The 17,264-nt window shown below is 53.3% G+C and overlaps 6 protein-coding genes across 6 annotated transcripts; 2 read left to right on the top strand and 4 right to left on the bottom strand.

Moving 5' to 3' along the window:
• Positions 1–21: 21 nt before the first annotated feature.
• On the top strand, positions 22–1,114 carry CTAM01_07712 (RNA recognition domain-containing protein; the record flags this gene model as incomplete). The annotated part of the gene is made up of 2 exons (XM_060523733.1): positions 22–374; positions 541–1,114. Coding segments are annotated over 2 exons (927 nt in total), but the record flags the coding sequence as incomplete, so codon positions are not given.
• A 3,056-nt stretch (positions 1,115–4,170) lies between these two features.
• On the bottom strand, positions 4,171–5,394 carry CTAM01_07711 (threonine dehydratase; the record flags this gene model as incomplete). The annotated part of the gene is made up of 2 exons (XM_060523732.1): positions 4,171–4,997; positions 5,067–5,394. The coding sequence occupies 2 exons, from the start codon at positions 5,392–5,394 to the stop codon at positions 4,171–4,173; spliced, it is 1,155 nt and encodes a 384-aa protein (XP_060381479.1).
• Positions 5,395–7,557: 2,163 nt separating this feature from the next.
• CTAM01_07710 (uncharacterized protein) lies at positions 7,558–9,141 on the bottom strand (the record flags this gene model as incomplete). The annotated part of the gene is made up of 3 exons (XM_060523731.1): positions 7,558–8,680; positions 8,757–8,837; positions 9,044–9,141. The coding sequence occupies 3 exons, from the start codon at positions 9,139–9,141 to the stop codon at positions 7,558–7,560; spliced, it is 1,302 nt and encodes a 433-aa protein (XP_060381478.1).
• Positions 9,142–9,805: 664 nt separating this feature from the next.
• On the bottom strand, positions 9,806–10,054 carry CTAM01_07709 (uncharacterized protein; the record flags this gene model as incomplete). Its single annotated transcript, XM_060523730.1, has 1 exon — positions 9,806–10,054. The coding sequence occupies one exon, from the start codon at positions 10,052–10,054 to the stop codon at positions 9,806–9,808; it is 249 nt and encodes an 82-aa protein (XP_060381477.1).
• Positions 10,055–12,537: 2,483 nt separating this feature from the next.
• CTAM01_07708 (mRNA cleavage and polyadenylation specificity factor complex subunit) lies at positions 12,538–15,064 on the bottom strand (the record flags this gene model as incomplete). The annotated part of the gene is made up of 7 exons (XM_060523729.1): positions 12,538–12,668; positions 12,722–13,565; positions 13,617–13,971; positions 14,033–14,236; positions 14,301–14,431; positions 14,484–14,649; positions 14,721–15,064. The coding sequence occupies 7 exons, from the start codon at positions 15,062–15,064 to the stop codon at positions 12,538–12,540; spliced, it is 2,175 nt and encodes a 724-aa protein (XP_060381476.1).
• Positions 15,065–16,287: 1,223 nt separating this feature from the next.
• CTAM01_07707 (uncharacterized protein) lies at positions 16,288–16,913 on the top strand (the record flags this gene model as incomplete). The annotated part of the gene is made up of 3 exons (XM_060523728.1): positions 16,288–16,324; positions 16,584–16,721; positions 16,825–16,913. The coding sequence occupies 3 exons, from the start codon at positions 16,288–16,290 to the stop codon at positions 16,911–16,913; spliced, it is 264 nt and encodes an 87-aa protein (XP_060381475.1).
• Between the last annotated feature and the right edge of the window lie 351 nt (positions 16,914–17,264).

The raw sequence follows: 17,264 nt of genomic DNA, 5'->3' as shown, positions 1-17,264 counted from the left end.
AATCTTTTCCCTTACGTCAGGCAGTCCATCCGTCGCACGGCCACTCGCGCCGCCTTCACCAGCTCGGTCGCCGCCGCCGCTGCGCCCAAGTCCCAGACCGTCTCCTTTGCTCTGCGTGCCCTGAACGCCGCTGCCGCCGCCAGATCCTTCTCCGCCGCGGCACCGAGAGCATTCTCCCGTTCCATTGCGTTCCGTGAAGATGACCAAGCCGAGGGAGCCATCCGCCGTACCGAGCAGAGGGGCCGGAGACAGGAACCCAGCGACAACGTCCTCTTTGTCCAAAACTACTCTTTCGATGTTAAGCCCGAGGAGCTGAGCGAGGCTTTCTCCAAGTACGGCGAGGTTGTCGGCGTTTCGATGCCTCCTAAGAAGAGGTATGTCTCAAAATACCCTGGATCCCCTGACGCAGCTTCTGGCTTCATATCTTCCTTCCTCCTTCATGGGTCTAGCTTCCGTTCTACAAGGATGAGGAGACGCACATGTGTATACTGTCCATCTCAAGTCGATCAGGGGCTAACCTATGGATCTTTTCTGTTTTAGCTACTGCTTTGTCTACTTCAAGACCCCCGAGTCCGTGAAGGAGGCTGCCGAGAACGTCGACGGAACCTTTTGGCACGGCCGCCGCATCGTTGCCAAGGCCCGCGACGCAAACGCAAGCAGACCCGCCAGGGAAAGTCGCGGGAGAAACAACGACAACAGAGCGACCAGAAAGAGCGTCTACGACGGCCCTCCCACAGCGACCGTCTACGTCGGCAACATCTCCTTCGAGGCCTCAGATAAAGACATGAACGACCTCTTTGCCAACCTCGACGGCGTCAAGGACGTCCGCGTCGCCGTGGACCGCGCGACGGGCTGGCCGCGCGGTTTCGCCCACGCCGACTTCCACTCCGTCGAGGCGGCGACGGCGGCCATGGAGGTCCTCAGCCAGACTGAGATCCACGGCCGCAAGCTGACTACCGGGTACGCCCCCGGTTCCACCCCTCGTCGCCGCAGCGACAGGGACTCGTCGAAGGAGGTTGAGGAGCGCGTCGAGAGCGAGCACGCCCAGGCTGAGGAGGCGCAGAAGGAGACGAAGCCCGAGGCTGGCGTACAGCAGAACAACTGGAATGCCTAAATTACCTTTTTAGGGTGTTGGGTGTATCGGCTGGCAAGATGAACAAAGGATTTCGACGAGGACCCTTCTTGTGAGCTCAAGAAGGCGTCGATGATTTCATGTTCCAGTGGCTGAAGGCCTTTTAATGGCCTATGTACGAGATCTTCTGATGTGTTGTATTTTTTCTACTTTTTTGTGGCTTTTCTCCTAGCGGGAAAAAGCGTCAGGGATGACTGAAGAGAGAGCGTCCTAAGCTGCCTGGAGGGGGAAAAAAGATCTCGGGGCGGAAAAGGGGAAAGGAAAGTGTTTGGAGAAAAGATGGAACACATCTCCTTACGCAACGATGAATAACTTGAAAGCCGAACAAGGGCATTTGTATCATACGAACTCTAGAAAAGAAGGCCCTTTCTTGCTGAGCATGGGCTTATCTTGGGCATACATGGCATATCTTCATGTATAAAAAATGTAATATCTCTACTTCAGTTATGATTTGCTCTAGACCTTTTGACTTGCTTTGCTTTCAACTGACGTCTATCACCTTGTGTCATCTCAAGCGTGGTCGAAAGTGCTCGTAGCCGTGCGTGAGCTCGCTATCTAATCGCCGATGTCCATTTTTACCTTGGCAAGGCTGTCTTCTCACCTTACCTTACTCACCTTACTCCGTACGGGCAGCACGGGATATCGGGACGAAGGACCGACGGAAACGTTCGGCATGGGAGCCCGGGCAGAACAGAACAGAACAGGAAGCGCCCGGGGGGGGGGGGGGAGCACCGACCTTCTTTCGGGGCCCGGAGCATTCTCGTGTCCATGAAGACCGGCCGGCTATGGATCAGACGGGCAGCTGTGACTCCTGAGATATATGTTGGATCCCGGCACCCGGCCAAAAGAAGAAGAGAGAAAAAAAAGTCCCCGTTCTTTTTTTCCCCCGTTCTTATGTAGAGACTGTATTTCGTAGCCATGACCTTGTTCGTCTCCCGACATGCTTCTTGTGGATGACCTCTGTCCATGATGATCCGTCAAGTCCATCACCCCCATGGGCCCTGCCTTTAATCGGCATGACTTTACACGGGGGGGCCCAAGGGAGAAAACTTTCTCTGATGGGCAACGACGGACAAGGGAGCTGGCCAAAGCTTCTTCTTGTCTCCATGATTCTTCTATAGTGTACGGAGTACTCTGTGGTTCCTGGATCGCCATCGGTCAAGGCGAACATGAGCAATCTATTTAGCCATTCTCGCAACACATGGTCCCGCCCTGCGGACTGAACTTCCCCCCTCGCCCTCCCTCCTTGCCCCGGTCTCCCGTTCCTGAAGGCCAGGTCTGTGAAGGATGATGATCTTGCTGCTTCCTCCGGCCGCAAGGCCCCGCAAGGAGAGCAAACACACCCACCCACCGGCCACCGGCCCCGGTTCCTGTTCTGGTCCCCCACCCCCCAACCCGAGTCAGTTTCTTTTCTCGCGAGAATTCAAGAGAAGAATGGATAGATGACAACGGAATACCCGCGCCCACCTTCCTTGTCACAACGGGACTCACGAAGTCACGATCCTACTGATTGATATCCGTACCCGTTCCTGACTTTCAGCCTTTTTTTTTTTTTTTCGCACGTTCACTCCCCTTTTCCCACCCCCTTCCCCTGCGCCCTGGGTTCATACAAGTCACCACATTATCCCCCGCAATGTTTCTCCTTGATAGCATAGAAGGTCCGTCCGCCCCCCTTCTAGAAAGGTTCCTCAAATAGGAAAAGGGGGGCGTGATCAGGCAACATCACGGCATCGCCGTTGAAAAGTAGCGAATATCTACCAAGTACTCTGTACCCGTCGCGAACACACGTATTATAGAGAAACTTTGATCGCGACACGCTATAAACGCGCGAAGCTCTCTCGCGCCCAGGCCGTCCCATGTAGACACACGGGTTGATACCTTTTCGACGTCGGTGGGAAAACGGTGCAAGACCCGCTTGTCCCGAGGCTCCCCCCCCCCCCCGGTCCAAGCTATCCGTACGGATGGATAATCGATACCGGATACCTTTCTCCAAAAAAATCTTACACACCGTTTTAGGTTTTCTTCCAAATTCGTCGCGACAGATGATTCTGGTTGGTCAGGGGCCACGCCAGCCCACTCCCGACATGCGTTTTTCCACCAACGCACCGGCGCCCAAAAATAAATCGAGTCAAGGAAAAAAATCTGCAAGCAAGCGCAAAAGAATTTTGACCAGCCTGGGGGTCGAACCCAGAATCTCCTGATAACTGATTGAATCGTAGTCAGACGCCTTGCCATTGGGCCAACCGGCCGATATCCTGTAGAGGATTCGAGCTTGCTTGCTTGGTGATTTCGCCTGGAAGCTCCTATATGAAGGGTGACGCTGAAATCTTTGAGATCGTGATGTTGGATGAAGTTTGCCTTCACCAACGCAAACGCTGGAATTGCATAGGTATACTTGACAGCCCTGATCATGATAATCATTGGAATTGAATAGCTCATACCTCTTGGATTTTGGAAGTCTTAGATTCCCGAATATCGCTAGCCATTGACGGTGAGTTCCGCGGCTCAATCTTTACTCCGGGCCGTGGAAATAAGAGAGGAATGAAAACATAATCTTGTAGCCTGTGTCCTAGATTATCAAAAAGTTCATTATGTGGTTTCTAGTCATAACTATCACCCCAAAGAAAGCTTCGTCATTTGAACTACTCGCCCCCTTGAACACACGCTACTACATATGATGAAGAGAGTTCTTGACTTGAAATATATTTACAATACTTAAGCAAGAGCAAGCCGGCCCTGGTAACTTACTGCCAACAGACCAGCGTCATGATGGCCATCTTTTCCCATGATTCCCGTCTTCTCCACAGTGTACTCGCGGCGGTCTATCTCTATAGTTCAGATGTGGCCAAGCTCTCGTCGGTGGCCCTGACAAGTCCGCTGATGCTCTTGCCTGGGTAAGAGGACAGACAAGATGAAGATGGCACTTCAAGTACTATCCATATTTGTATATCAATGAACGTCACATGTGACTTTTCACACGCTGCTACCTACCTTCATCTTTTCACCCCCCCTCTTCCAAGTGTCTCGTGCCTCCTGCCTTACGAGAAGAGCCTCACCATCCCATCAACATCAACATTCCCACCACTAACAACAAGCCCCAGATCCCACCCCTCCTCACCCCCCTCCCGCTCCGCCATGCCCCGAAACTCCTCATTATACAACGCGACAGCCAACGGCACCGCCGCGCTCGGCTCGACCCACATCTTGAGCCTCTCCAGGAGCAGCCGCGTCGCCGCGAGGATCTCCTCCTCGGTGACGGCGTACATGCCGCTCACCAAGCCCCGATCGTAGATCAGGCCCCACGGCGTGGCGCTGACGGCGCCCGCGAGGCCGTCCGCCACCGTGTCGGGGGTCTTGGTGTGGGCGACGATCCTCGCGCCCGAGTAGAACCCCCTCCGCCCGTCGTCGGCGCCCTCGAACTCGGGCTCCGCGCCAAAGACTCTTATGCCGGTGCCCTCGCAGCTGAGGGCTGTGCCGGAGAGGAGGCCGCCGCCGCTGCAGGGCGCGATGATGGCGTCGAGACCTTTTCGTCGTCGTCGTCCTCCTCCTCCTCCCTCTCCGATGGAGTTCTGTTGCTGCTGCTGCTGCTGCTCCAAAACTTGCTCCTGGAACTCGAGTCCCGCCGTCGCTTGACCGAGGATGACGTCCGGGTGGTCGTGAGGCGGCACGAGCCTGGCGCCCGTCTCGGCGACGATCTCGGCCGCGACGGCCTCGCGGCCAGCGAATCCCGGCCCCGAGAAGACGACGATGGCGCCGTAGCCTTTCGTCGCTGCGATCTTGTTCGGGCGCTTCGTCGTGGGCATCACGATGCGAGACGTGATGCCGTCTTCTGCGGCCGCCAAGGCGAGGGCTTGGGCGTGGTTACCTGAAAGATGGACCAATTCGATCAGTAAAGCGGGAGATTAGAGGAGGAATCAAGGCGTTGAGACTTTACCTGCGCTGTACCCTACGACGCCCTTCTCCTTGCCGCCGCTCTCGAGCCATCCGGGCTCCTGTTGGAGTCTCTTTATGGCGTGGAAGGCCCCGCGAGCTTTGAAGGCGCCGGTGCGTTGCATGTTTTCGCATTTGAACCAGAGCCTGAGGATGGGTCTCGCTGGTGTACGGCCGCTGCCGACCGCGGCAGGGTCTCTTGGTGTTGACGCCATTCGGCTCAGTGTCTTGTTCGTCAAAACGGGAGTCAGATGGACGTGTGACCTGATTAGTTGGCGGGCCTGAAAGACCGAGTCCCTGGTCAGGGGTGGACAGGTTGAGAGGCCGGCCATGACTATGACAGCGGCTGAGATGACGGTAGTTATTTGTAATAGTATGGTAATAAGTGCTGATTTTGGTTCTAGTATGGGCTTGAGTCTGACTTGGATATTGTATCAAGATGCGCGAAGTTGAGCAGCGGTGCTATTCGAGTGACATGCTCATCAAAGTGGTCGTGGCTTTCGGAACTACATGATGGCGAAATTTCAACAACTGTTATACTATGATTCAATTTAAAGTCATCGAGCTGCTTCGGGTAAGGAACCCGGCGTCAACGTCGTTCTCGCGGTGTTTGCGACTTGGTTGGAAGTGGGACTCTCGGCAAGACTTCCAACGACGCCGAAATGCACTCGGCAACTTGACCATGTCTCCGAGGTCGAGAGAACTTGACTTCCAATGAGACGACTCGTCCACTTAGGAGAATTAGCGAGCAGTTTGACATCATATGCAAGAGGTTATGGCAGGGCTTCAGCATCGGGTCTGACTTCCGAGGCTATGAACTCTCCTTGATCAATCATGTTGAGCACCGCAGAACGGGCTATTCCCCAGCCAACAAATTCCAATCATCTCCAGGAAAGACTTTGAATCGTATATCTTAGCTATGTGCTACTGTCAACGGCCGGCAGGCGCTCGTACAATGATATTATGCTGTTTATGACTTGCGCCGCCATAATGTGTATAATTGATGATTCTTGTGGTCGTCGACCACGATTAAAGATCTTCATAGTTTTAATTAATTAGCCAGGCAAACATAATTGGGTGTAATACGACCCTGGAAGTGTTTAAGTACGTGAGCGCCTAACAGCTGGTGTTTGTGGCATATAGTTAAAATAGCCAAATCGTACAGTCAAAACAGCCGTACGTAATACTTCCATGTCGTACTACCATCCAACAAACTGCTTTTGAAGCCGATGCAGTCACTTCCATTTGAAGACATGGCCAAGAACTGTGCAAGCCGACCTCTCAAGCAATGTTGTTCCCACGTACAGAGGAAAACCAGTGAGGACTATCTTAGACCTACATAACGTTTGCAAGACCTTGTGAAGCGTGTCGGCATGCTGATGAAGGGAGGAGCAGACACTATAATCATCATGATCCGTCATCATCGACCCATTCTCCCCGTAAAACGTGCAATCGGTCGGGGGGTGGTAGGTACAAGTAACATGGCCTTTAGTCGTGACACTTGAAAAGAGGTAGGATCCTCCTTCTCTGACATAAAGCAGGTTCGTCGGACATCACTGGGAAAATCGGGAAATAAAACAAAAAAAAAGTCTATTCTCTTTTTCTCTTTCTGACCCGAGATCTGATCAAGACCCATGGCTGGCTCGCCCCAAAAAGGGGGAAAGAGCGTTTTATAGACGTCAACCGGAGGGAGGTGGGGAGTGTGAAGCATCTTCAGCATCTTCCCCAATAACCCCCACGAATGCGACCCAAATACCCCTATGCCGTAGCTTCAACGCCGAAAACTCCCAGATTCCCTAGTTTCGCATCTTGGTCTTTTCGATTTGCCATTGCTCTCTGGAACGAAAAAAAAAAAAAAGTCGAGGCGTGAGGACTGATTGCCAGGTTTTAACTTTCAAATGCCCCTCACCTGAGTATTGGATCATATCCCCTTTTCCATAGGTTATGCTTGAGAAAAAAACGAGGTGAGAAACCCAACTTCTGTATCCAGAAAACCCCCTTTCTTGATTCTGCCAGGTACTTTTAGACCATGGCTCTACCATTGAACCCCGATTTGGGTACGTAAAATTTCGACCGTGGTCGGTCTTGGAGAAGTGAATAGTCGGAAGAGAGGAGAAGGCCAGAGAAAAATCCAAATTCGAGGCTCGAGGCTCAGAGCGTCACCATTTCTTGATATGTCCTTGTATGTATTACCATGCACGGCTTTCTTCTTGACCGTGTGGTTTGTCGTGGCAAATTGTTATTTTGCGTCGTCTCGCGTTGACGCGTGGTGTATGGACGAGATCTCCGAGTGCAGCGAAACAGGCCGGCGACAAGGCCTGTCGCGGATTTGACAGTAAAGGGTTTGGTTATAGTAGTGGCTTGCCGGGTGTAATAGGCTTTTCCTGCATGATTGGGTCGGCGAGGTCGGATCGTAGTGACGATAAGCCGTTGGCAAGAGGGAATGGCTTCAGGAGACCCCCTCTTCCATTCGAACTGAACGCAACGGTAGCAAATCATTGCAGCAGATCCTTGACGTTTTCTTTCACATTGAGCGCCCACTTTAGCTTCGCTAACGTCGACCTCGTCTCCTCGAGCAACCTCTCCTGCTCGGCATCCCGCCCGGCGACGCCAGCCTTGATATCCTTGAGCAAGAATTCCTGCTGCGCCTTGTACTCGTTAAACTTTTTCTGGATCTCCTCCTTTTGCCGCCTCAGCTCCTTGATGTTGCCGTCCTGCTGGTCGCACAGGTCCCGCAGCGCCGCAATCTTTTCGTCGTCGCGCCGCCGCTCCTCGACGACGCCCGCAATCTCGGACCGCAGCTTTAGGTGCGCGCGCTGCACCTCGTCGCCCTGGTCCTTCCAGTGCGAGCTGATGGCGTTATACCGTCCCTCCATGAGCGCGGCATGGGTGTTTGCGTCCTCGACCTGCTTCGTCGTGCTGGCGCGCATCTTTTCCATCTCGTCGCGCCACAGGAGCTCTTTTTCTTTGGCGTCCGCCGTGCGCTTCTTTTCTAGTTCCACATTGGCGTGGAGGGTCTCGACCTGGCGCTCCTTGCGGCTGAGGAGCGTCTTGGTGACGCTCGCTTCGAGGAGGCGGCTCTCGTAGTCGCTGATGATGCGCTCCATCTTGTCCTCTACCAGCTTGGCGGCCTGCTTGGCCTCCTCGGCTCGTAACCGTTCGATCTGGATGTCACGCTTTAGGGCTTCGTTGTCGCTGACGAGCTTGTTGATGACCCGTCCCGTCTTTCCCAGACCCGCCTTGCCAATGGTCGAGTCCCAGCCTGGGCCTTGTCCTTCGGGTACGGGAGCGGCGTTTTCATCGTCGGCAGGCGGCGTCTCTTCCCTCCTCGCTGAGTCTATTTTGATGGTGTTGTCGTTGCTGGCGTGAGGCCAGTCGTGTTTTAACTTGACGCCTGGCGTCCTTTCTTGGTGATTCGATGCCATGCTGACTGCGCTGGCGTTGCTGTTTACGGAACTGGAGAATGCGGAAGTGTGTGAGGGTGCGTCGGAGCTCGTGTCGCTCGCGGCTTCGAAGCTGGGTACTGTTCGGATGGTCTGGACCATCTTAGGGGCGCCTCGGGGAGAAGGGAAAGGGCTCGGCGTCGACTGGTGGGTTCCGTCGATGCGCGTGTTCAAGCTACTGTTGCGTACGTTACGAGAGAAGTAGGAGGTGGTGATAGGGGGAGCGAGTGTGCGTCGACTGCTCGAGAGACCATTTAGCGATGGGGCCGTCGTCGTTGTCGTCGGGGAAGAAGACGTTTTGGCGGAAGTTGTTGAGGTAGAGGTGTGGAGGTCTTGAGGAGGTTCGAGGTCAGCACGACGGTCACCTTTCCTTCCGTAAGTTCCAGGAACGGCAGCGGAGTGGTATAGCGCCAGTGCCAGACTCCTGAAAGGTTTAGGTTGTCGGGAGAGGCTAGAGACAGATGATGGCGTGGAGTGGGCGGGTTGTGGATCGGGGCGAGGTTTCAAGCAAAGAGTGCACAAGGACGGGGACCCTTACCGAGGAGGAATATCAAAGTCGGGTACGGGTACCTGAGGAGGGTTGGATGGGAGCCGTTGCTTGTCGTGTTTATTGAGTTTTTGCAGTCGACTAGGCATGTCTCTGGCTCATGTTATTTCAGTCGTCGTCGTCGTCGTCTTGGGGTTGTTGATGGTGGTGGCCCAGGTAGGCTGGTCGACGGTCTGGTAGTTTGCAGATTGTTTAGTGTTGGCGTGGTGGGTGGTTGCAGCAGAAAGTTGGGGGCGCGCGCGTTCGTCTTTTTTGGATTGGGCGTTGGTTGATTTTAGCTGCGGTCGAAAACGGCGGCCCGTCTGATGTCGGACCGGCGGCTGACGTGGGATTGGATGCGCGGGTTCGGTGGGTTTCTTGGGGGAAGAAGAGACTGAACTCGATATCCGTAAACGAGAGACAGACACACGCACTGCCTGGAATGGGCGGATGTCCGGGTCAAGCGTGGCGGGTGTGGTGGTGGTCAATTACAGCTGGGAAGAAGCACGCGAAGCCCATGCGGCGAGGGCAATGCAAGGAAGAGAGAGAGAGGGAGACAGGCAGAAAATACGGGAAGAAAGATGGGACGGGAATCTCGGCCTTGAATGACAAAAGGCTGGATTGGATCCAGAGTTATCCGTAAGGTCAGGTAGGTAGGTAGGTAGGTAGGGTATTGTATTACCTAGTCCTACGTCAGTCAGATAGTGGACAATCTTCCTCTGACAGGAGGTGGGAAAGGAGGGTTGAGCGAGAAGGGAAAAGCCCAGATGAAAACTAAGCAGGAACGGCGGCCGAGACAAGCATAAGGCAGATCAGAGCGGGCATTTGGTAATTCCTAGGGTCGGGTGCCTTGAGTACGGGCATGCAATTGTGGACGGAGTACGCAGTAATGATCAATTCGGCCAAGGGGACCCGCTGTGTCTTGATCACTGGTTTTGCATTGCTTTTCTTCGTCCGTCTTTGATACAAGACAATATCAAATAACTTCCTTGCCTTACTTAGCCAGGCACATGAACAAAACATCAACACTGACAACGGAACATGCAACCACAAGGCAAAGCACACCACCAACAGCAGAACACACCGCATCGAGGCACAACGCACAACACACCGGGCACCGAACAAATCACAGCAAACGGGGGCCACCGGCAGACCGATATGACAACCTTGACGTGACCACTCATCTGCCCTGACTAACCAGTTGAAACCCCCACTAAAAAGCAGGAGAGCACCCTGTTCCCCAGCAACCCGGCTGCTGCGTCACTCAGCCTCTGCAGGAAAAGGTTGCATGGGGATGGCTCATGCACGGCCCTCCTATTATGTGTCTCTTTTTATGTGCCTACAGCTTCCATTACGGATCATGTGTCTACCTACTTATGTACGTAGACTAGTAGCCCCCTGAAGTCATCAGGTAAGGGGCAACGGCGCATCTTAAAGCGAAAAACGACATCTCCATGATACAAATGCGCATAATATTAAATTTCCCTTCAAATCTCATTCTAGGAATAGCCCCCCTTTCTCTAGAAGCCGCCTTACATGGCCACACGAAACACCGCACACTTAGAATATGAGCCTGGATAATCGCATTGTGTATGTAATGCGCCAGCCTCCTTGAATAAACTCTACCTAGCCGACTCTCTCTCTCTTCCTTCGGTCCCCTAATACCAAGAACAATCTCAAAGACCAACATTTGAGATCGTAAAGATACACACCCAGCTGCCAGTAACCCCATCCTTAAACCCCCTTCGCCACCAGCATCCGTCTCATCCCGTCCCCAGCTTGAAAGCTCTTTAATCCCAGCGCAGATCTGAGCCGCATCTCACTGTCACTTTCACCTCGTCAAAGGAAAAAAAATAAAATAAAAGACACCCCTATCCCAGTCACCAGCGGCTGAGCCCAAATACACGATTTCTCCCCTACCCCCTGGACCGATCGTTTCTGGGCCCCCTTTTCCCGGGCACCGTTCAAGGAACCCATTACTTGAACGCAAGGCTTATCAACTTTATCCTCCTCCCATAACCCTCATCCCATCTTGAAACTGCGCCCCCCGCCATACTCATCCCGAAAGACTACTTGAGCCTGCAGCGGGAAGAACACAAGGAAGACGACAGATACCGTCTCAACTCAGCAAGAGGGCTTCGTCAGGTGTTCGGCCTCCATCCGCAACCCGCCGTCTTTATAATTAGTACACACCTCGGGGCAATTGGCTTTCTCGCGGCAGCTTGTATGCGAGAACGACCACACACACACACGCACACACATACACACACATATATCTACAATCTATGCACCTCAACATTGACATCGTTATCCGAAACAGTTGACATTGCTCGAGGACCTACCAAGATCCCACCTAGGTTGGACCAATCGAAGTCGCTAACCGTACCTCGAAGCTCGTGATACTAACGAAATTCCACTCCCCTCCCGTCTCTCTTCCCTCCTCCCAGAATAGCTTGACAGTAACTGTTTCTTCGGTCTACGTACCCTTCAACATCACATAAAATGACACACTGCGCCAAGCCCGCCCAAACCGGACAACCACCGGGCAAAACATCTCCAACCCCCGTACTGCCATACCAAAACTTCCCCCGGAAACCACTAGACCGACCGACGCTAACGTCAGACCTGAGGGACCGAGGCCGTCCATGCCCCCTCCTTCCTTCCATCCTTCCCCGGGGAAGAATCCGTCACTCAGTGTCCGAGAGCTTCGTCAGCTCCAGCCGGTCGCCTGCCGCATTCCCGCCCGTCCTGCATGCGACCCGCGGGGGTGTCGTATGCGTATGGCTTCAGGACACGCCTCAACCCAAGGTATATAATGGATTCACCTCTCCAACATAGACACATACGACCACACCCATCAGAGAATTCGGGATCCCGTCCGCTCTCCCATAGACAAGCTGATGAGGGCCAGATTAGTAGTTGAGTCGGTGACGATCAGCGAATACCTGGTGTTGTATGTTTTTTTCTCTCTCGTATACGTTTTCTTGTGTGGTGCTAGGTATACTTGTGGTTATTTGCCAGGAGGGGGACGGGAAGGCTAGGCCAGGCAGCCTGCACTAATTTCTCGTGTATGAATGACAAGATCAAGAGGAAGGTATCCGGCTGTCACCACCTCAAGAACACATCAACTGGTTTAACAGACTTTGCTTTCCGGGCCTCTGATGGCCCTTGATTTTACATGTATACAGTTTATCCGTACACTTACCATGGTTTCGAGTCCCCGATCGAACGCCAGACCCATGCCATGCCATGCTATGCTCACGCCGATTTGCTTCCGTGGCATTCTCCTGTTGTCTTTTTATGCCTTCTCTGCTTTCTCTCCATCTCTTCAAGTCAGTGGGCCCCGGAGACCAATTGCTGCCCGATTCGCTCCAGTTTTTCCTTGGGTATTCGTTTGGGTTTCCGCGGCTATCAAATCATCCATCCTCCGCAAAACCATTCCGCTTTCAATGCCGTCTTTGAACGGTCTATGCAGTCGCTTGAGATCGGCCTTGATCATGGTCATCCTATGTTGTGATAGCCGTCGTGTTGTTCGTCGCTGGTGCTGTTCCAGCCTCTGCAGCTGCCTTCGCCGATTCTAACCAGGTCGGCCGGAACTTTACCAAGTATTTTGCCGCCAGAGGCCGTGCGTCCTCGTCTGTACACAAAATTAGCACCGTTAATGACACGGTAGCGAAGGATAGCACATACACTCTGTCCATATATCTTGCACTGTATCCAGAGCCAAGTCTTTGGCCGGCGGCCGCATCATGACCAGGTACAACAGACTTGTCAACGCTAGGGGCACAACCAACGGATCCCGACACATCAACTTGACGCGTGATAAGATGGCAGGGCTGAGCTCGGGAATCTCGCCCAAGAACCGAGTAATGACCTTGTCTTGCGCATTGAGATACTGAGAGAAGCCGTCGATCAACTTCAGAGCCCATTTCTCGTAGTGCAGGGGATGGCCTCCATCCTGCTTCTTCTGCAGCTGATCGTTGTACCATTCTTCATGTAGCCATGTGATGGCAACATCGATACGGCGGCGGAAGTCCTCGAGGACGTAGGTATACAGGGACTCCCGGATACTGTCACCGAGAGCTAGACGGCCAGTGGCCTCGTCCTTTACACCGCCCTCCAAGCCGGCCGACGAACGGCTGGCCAAGCGCGTAATGATGGCGATCCAAGATTCTCGGTCGTTGGTGCTGGCAGCCAATCGGTTGATGCCAGACTTTGACTTTTTCGCAGGGTCCTCTAACGTCTTGACGAACTGGAAAAGCGACATCACAGAGCCTTGGCCCGCACTGAGTGCCAACTCAGGCGTAAGTGCTGGTGGAGGTGGTAGTCTAAACGTCCTCAGACCGAGATCACCGTCATCTGGTTTGGTTACAGGGTCGCTGTCAAGCTTGTTGAGGATCTGTTCGTTGTCCTCGGCGGCGTAGAAATCTGGCTCGTATTCATCGTCGTCCTCTTCTACGCCAAGAGGAGCGGTTTCGGGATCGATTTGTGGTGGGGGTTGGGCAGCGAGCACATTGAGTCGTCCTCGGATACCCTGCAAAGAGTTAGTAAAGGTCACGCCCTGCATATATCGACTCAGACCTACCTCGACAGCTTTCGCGAGCAGTTGGGCGTCTGTCCGAAGGAGCGTGGTGATGCTGATCTTGGCAGCCAAAGCTGTAGGCAAAGTGCCCACGTCAAACGCTTTCAGTCCCTCGCTTCCAGTAAGAGTAAAGACGTCGCCTAGACTGTGAGGGCCTGGCGGTAGTGGCGTGATTTGTATCTGCGGCGTTGTCGCAATTTGAGGTGCCATCCGCTGGCGCTTGGCTTCTATACCCTCTTGTTGCTGCTGTGCCTCGAGGGCACGTTTCCGGCCAGATTCATCAAAGATCTCGTGTCTCATGCGCATCATTCTCTCCACGTGCTGTTGAATCCGTTGAGCCATGGGATTATGAGGATCGCTTCGTTACAATGGTTAGCGATGAAACAAGCAGAATGGTGCACATGGGACTAAGGATATACCGTTTGGCCAGATGTATCAAGAGCATTCGAGTAGTTTTCTCCATGGACTTAACCATTACACGAGTTCTAGGGGTCATTGGCGAGTTTGCAAGCTTCAACGGGTTGAAGTTGAGAACGGCATTGAGGATCCTATTGGCAGTGCCCGGGCGACTGCGGATCAAAATGGACAGGCAGTTCAAAGTGGCATCAACGAGCAACACATCACTATCATCATGGTGCTGCGGTTAGCTATCGTCGGACCTTTCCCGCTCTCGCTTGCAATCCTTACCTGCTGTTCTCCTGCAGTATGCTCAGTATCCTGTCCAGTAAACCAGCCCCTTCGGCGTCGAGCGTCCTAGCATCCAACGTCTGGTGGTTTGGCGGGATCTTGTCGAGTGATATGTCAAGGGAATCGCCACGCTAGACCTTAAGTCAGTAAGAACACTAATGCATACTCTTGGGTTCATCGTACTCTCGGTTCGTTGGGGTTCGCCGCCGACTGTGCTAGAACAACTCGCTGGGCAAACTTGATACAGCATATCCGCACCGTGGATTCGGCATCGTCCCAAATTCGAAGGATCCTCTGCTTTATCGCGACCATCCGTTCCCATGTAAATGTGTCGTACGAGTTATTGATGCTACCGATTCAATTAGCCTCCGATGCACGCAACGCAGCCAGAGCATGCCGAAGAAGTAGATGCGCACTCACATCCATCGCAGCGCAAAGGGATAGATGCTGGCTGCCGTCTGAATAGCGCTTCGCAGGACGTGGGCGTCCTCGTTGGGGGTCTCGACCATCGTCTGTAGAGTGTCCAGCACAAACAGCTGCATCGTCTCCTTCTCGCTTCCGGGCAGGGCTGGCGTCGCGAAGGCTTCAGCGAGGAAATCGGCGCCCCATCTGCGCAGTTCGACGCCCGCTGTGGGACCGACGATTGGTAGGATGCTTTTGACGACCGTCGGGTAGTACTTAACGTCACCGAGAACGAGCTTCCTGGCGTCGTTTAGTTGGCGAATCTGGTCGCTCACAGACACCTGCGGGGAGGGAGCCGCCATGATGGCAGCAAGCGATGGCGAAGACGCTTGAAGTCTGAATAATTTTAGGCAGATGGAGAAATAATGTGAAAGTCGATGAAACGTAAAAGTGTTGTTGGATATCGAATCTCGGGCAAGTTGGAAGACAACTTGGGTATCACGAGGGCAGCAGCTGTCGCGACTTGTCGAAATATGGAGAGCTCAAGCTTTTCCAGATCACCATTCTCCAACGCGCCGATAAACACACAGTCGCAATCGTCAAGAGTCGTGTAATTCGTCGGGATGGATGGCGAAAGCGAGATGTGCGATGAGGAAATTTTCCGGCGATTCGTATCGGCTACCCGTCGATGCGATTCCTCTGTTTGCCTTGCTCCAAAAGTCTGATGTATTTCCTGCGGGTGCAAGAAGAGGCAGCAAGCACCTGCCGACGTTGAGGGACCTGCGTGACAAGCGACGCGGATTATGACGGGGCGTGTCGACGGCTCCTGGCTGTTTTGGGTTAGCTCATCGGCTGCCCTAGAGCCTGGGAGCTGTGGACCCTCCTCATCGGGCATGGAAGGCACGCACGGTACCTTACCTTTCAGTCACTTCTATCCACGGACGCTGGACTCAGTATCGCTTGTTCAAATTAAAGAGAACTTTTACCGTGGTGGTGCGTTCTCAATTGAATGATGCAAATCGGCATTCGTGACGAAAAATCGGAAACGCCTGCCGTGATGTAATGATCAAGGATGTTTTCAATGCACCTAGATAACCTAAATACCGGCTGGAGCTTTGAGCTTGAGGTCGCAGGGCCCAAAAGCTACGAGAAAGATGCAGCTTCAAAACCAGCTTCCCATACTCAGGTACCATGAGTCTAAGCCTCAGTGCTTCCGATGAGGGCAGTTTTGTCTTTTCTCTCTTTCTTCATATAAATGTATATTTATATAGCACACTATTGCAGCATGCGTATTTCCGTTGAGTAACATAGTTCCAAGATGAACGTGAAGATCTCAGTTCTACGAAATGTACCTCTTCTTTCAACTGGGCCAGGTACCTTGCTTACCTTGAGTGTGAAGATGTCTTTTCTCTCCTGCAAAGGCGGCGACGGAATGTCTGTTCCCCCCCCCCCCCCCAAAACAACCTAGAAAGCTGCTCCCAGAGAACCCCTGCCCACCCAAGCTTGTCGCACAAATCTCCACGTCACTATCAGTTCTGCCGCACTTTCTCCGCCTTATCGATACCAATCAGCGTCGAGGCAATCAATGCCGGGCTGGGACGCGCCTATTGGAATTTCCAGAAGTTCGAACCACGGCGTTTGCGACAAGGGCCCCGAACCGACCATTGAATTTCCCGAATCCACGGCGCAAACCCACGATCGACCACCCCTCCCCCTTCCCCAAGGGTCTGAACCAACCTCACGAACCCTCGATTACCGAATCCAACGAAATTTAGAACCTCAGAATTTGGTCACAATGGCGATGTGCGTCAATTCCCCCATCCGTCGCCCGTCCCCTCCACCGCCGCCGCCGCCAGAGTGAGCAAGTGGTCTGACAAGCAGGAAACGACAGCCCCCAAAAGTCCTCCTACTACGATCGCAACCTCCGTCAAGGACCCGCCCTGATCAGAGCGCGCAAGCCCTACCTCGCAAAGAACCTCGCCGTCGGTGCCGGACTGTGGTGCTTCGTCGGCGCAGTATGTATGTGGCGAAACAACTCCCCCCCCCCCCCTTCGCGTAGACAGGCACCGTTGCGGAATCACCAAGCAAGATAGCTGACACAGTTTTTTTGGGAAACAAACAGATTGGTACACGATCAAGGCGGTCGGTCAAGACGAGTTTGAAGATGTCAAGGTTCCTGACGCCCCGAGGCAGCCAGCAAAGTCCAACTAGGGCCGTTAGAGAGACGAGAGCGACGGTAGAAGGAGACATGTGATGTACGAGTTTAAGCGCAGGATGGGATCCATAATCCCTAGGAATAAAAAATACGGGGAGTATATCAGTATGCGTGGGAGCATATGCATTGTATAGTATATATCTGCGAGTCTCACTCATCTCGCTCTTTTCGCCTGTGGCATCAATATCAAAGAAAATAAAAACAAATCCCCAATTAATAACTCTGTGCATCTCTCATTACAGGATCAGACCCGTCCATTCAATGCAAATGCAGCTCCGTAAAACCTGTCCGTTCCTCCCATCTTGTAGACACCCATAAGTTTTGACACCCTCTATACGGGGGGGGGG

Source organism: Colletotrichum tamarilloi (genome assembly GCF_030869305.1).
Source record: "Colletotrichum tamarilloi strain Tom-12 chromosome Unknown Scaffold_25.1, whole genome shotgun sequence".
Classification (NCBI taxonomy): domain Eukaryota; kingdom Fungi; phylum Ascomycota; class Sordariomycetes; order Glomerellales; family Glomerellaceae; genus Colletotrichum; species Colletotrichum tamarilloi.
This window is presented reverse-complemented; position numbering and strand designations above follow the sequence as displayed.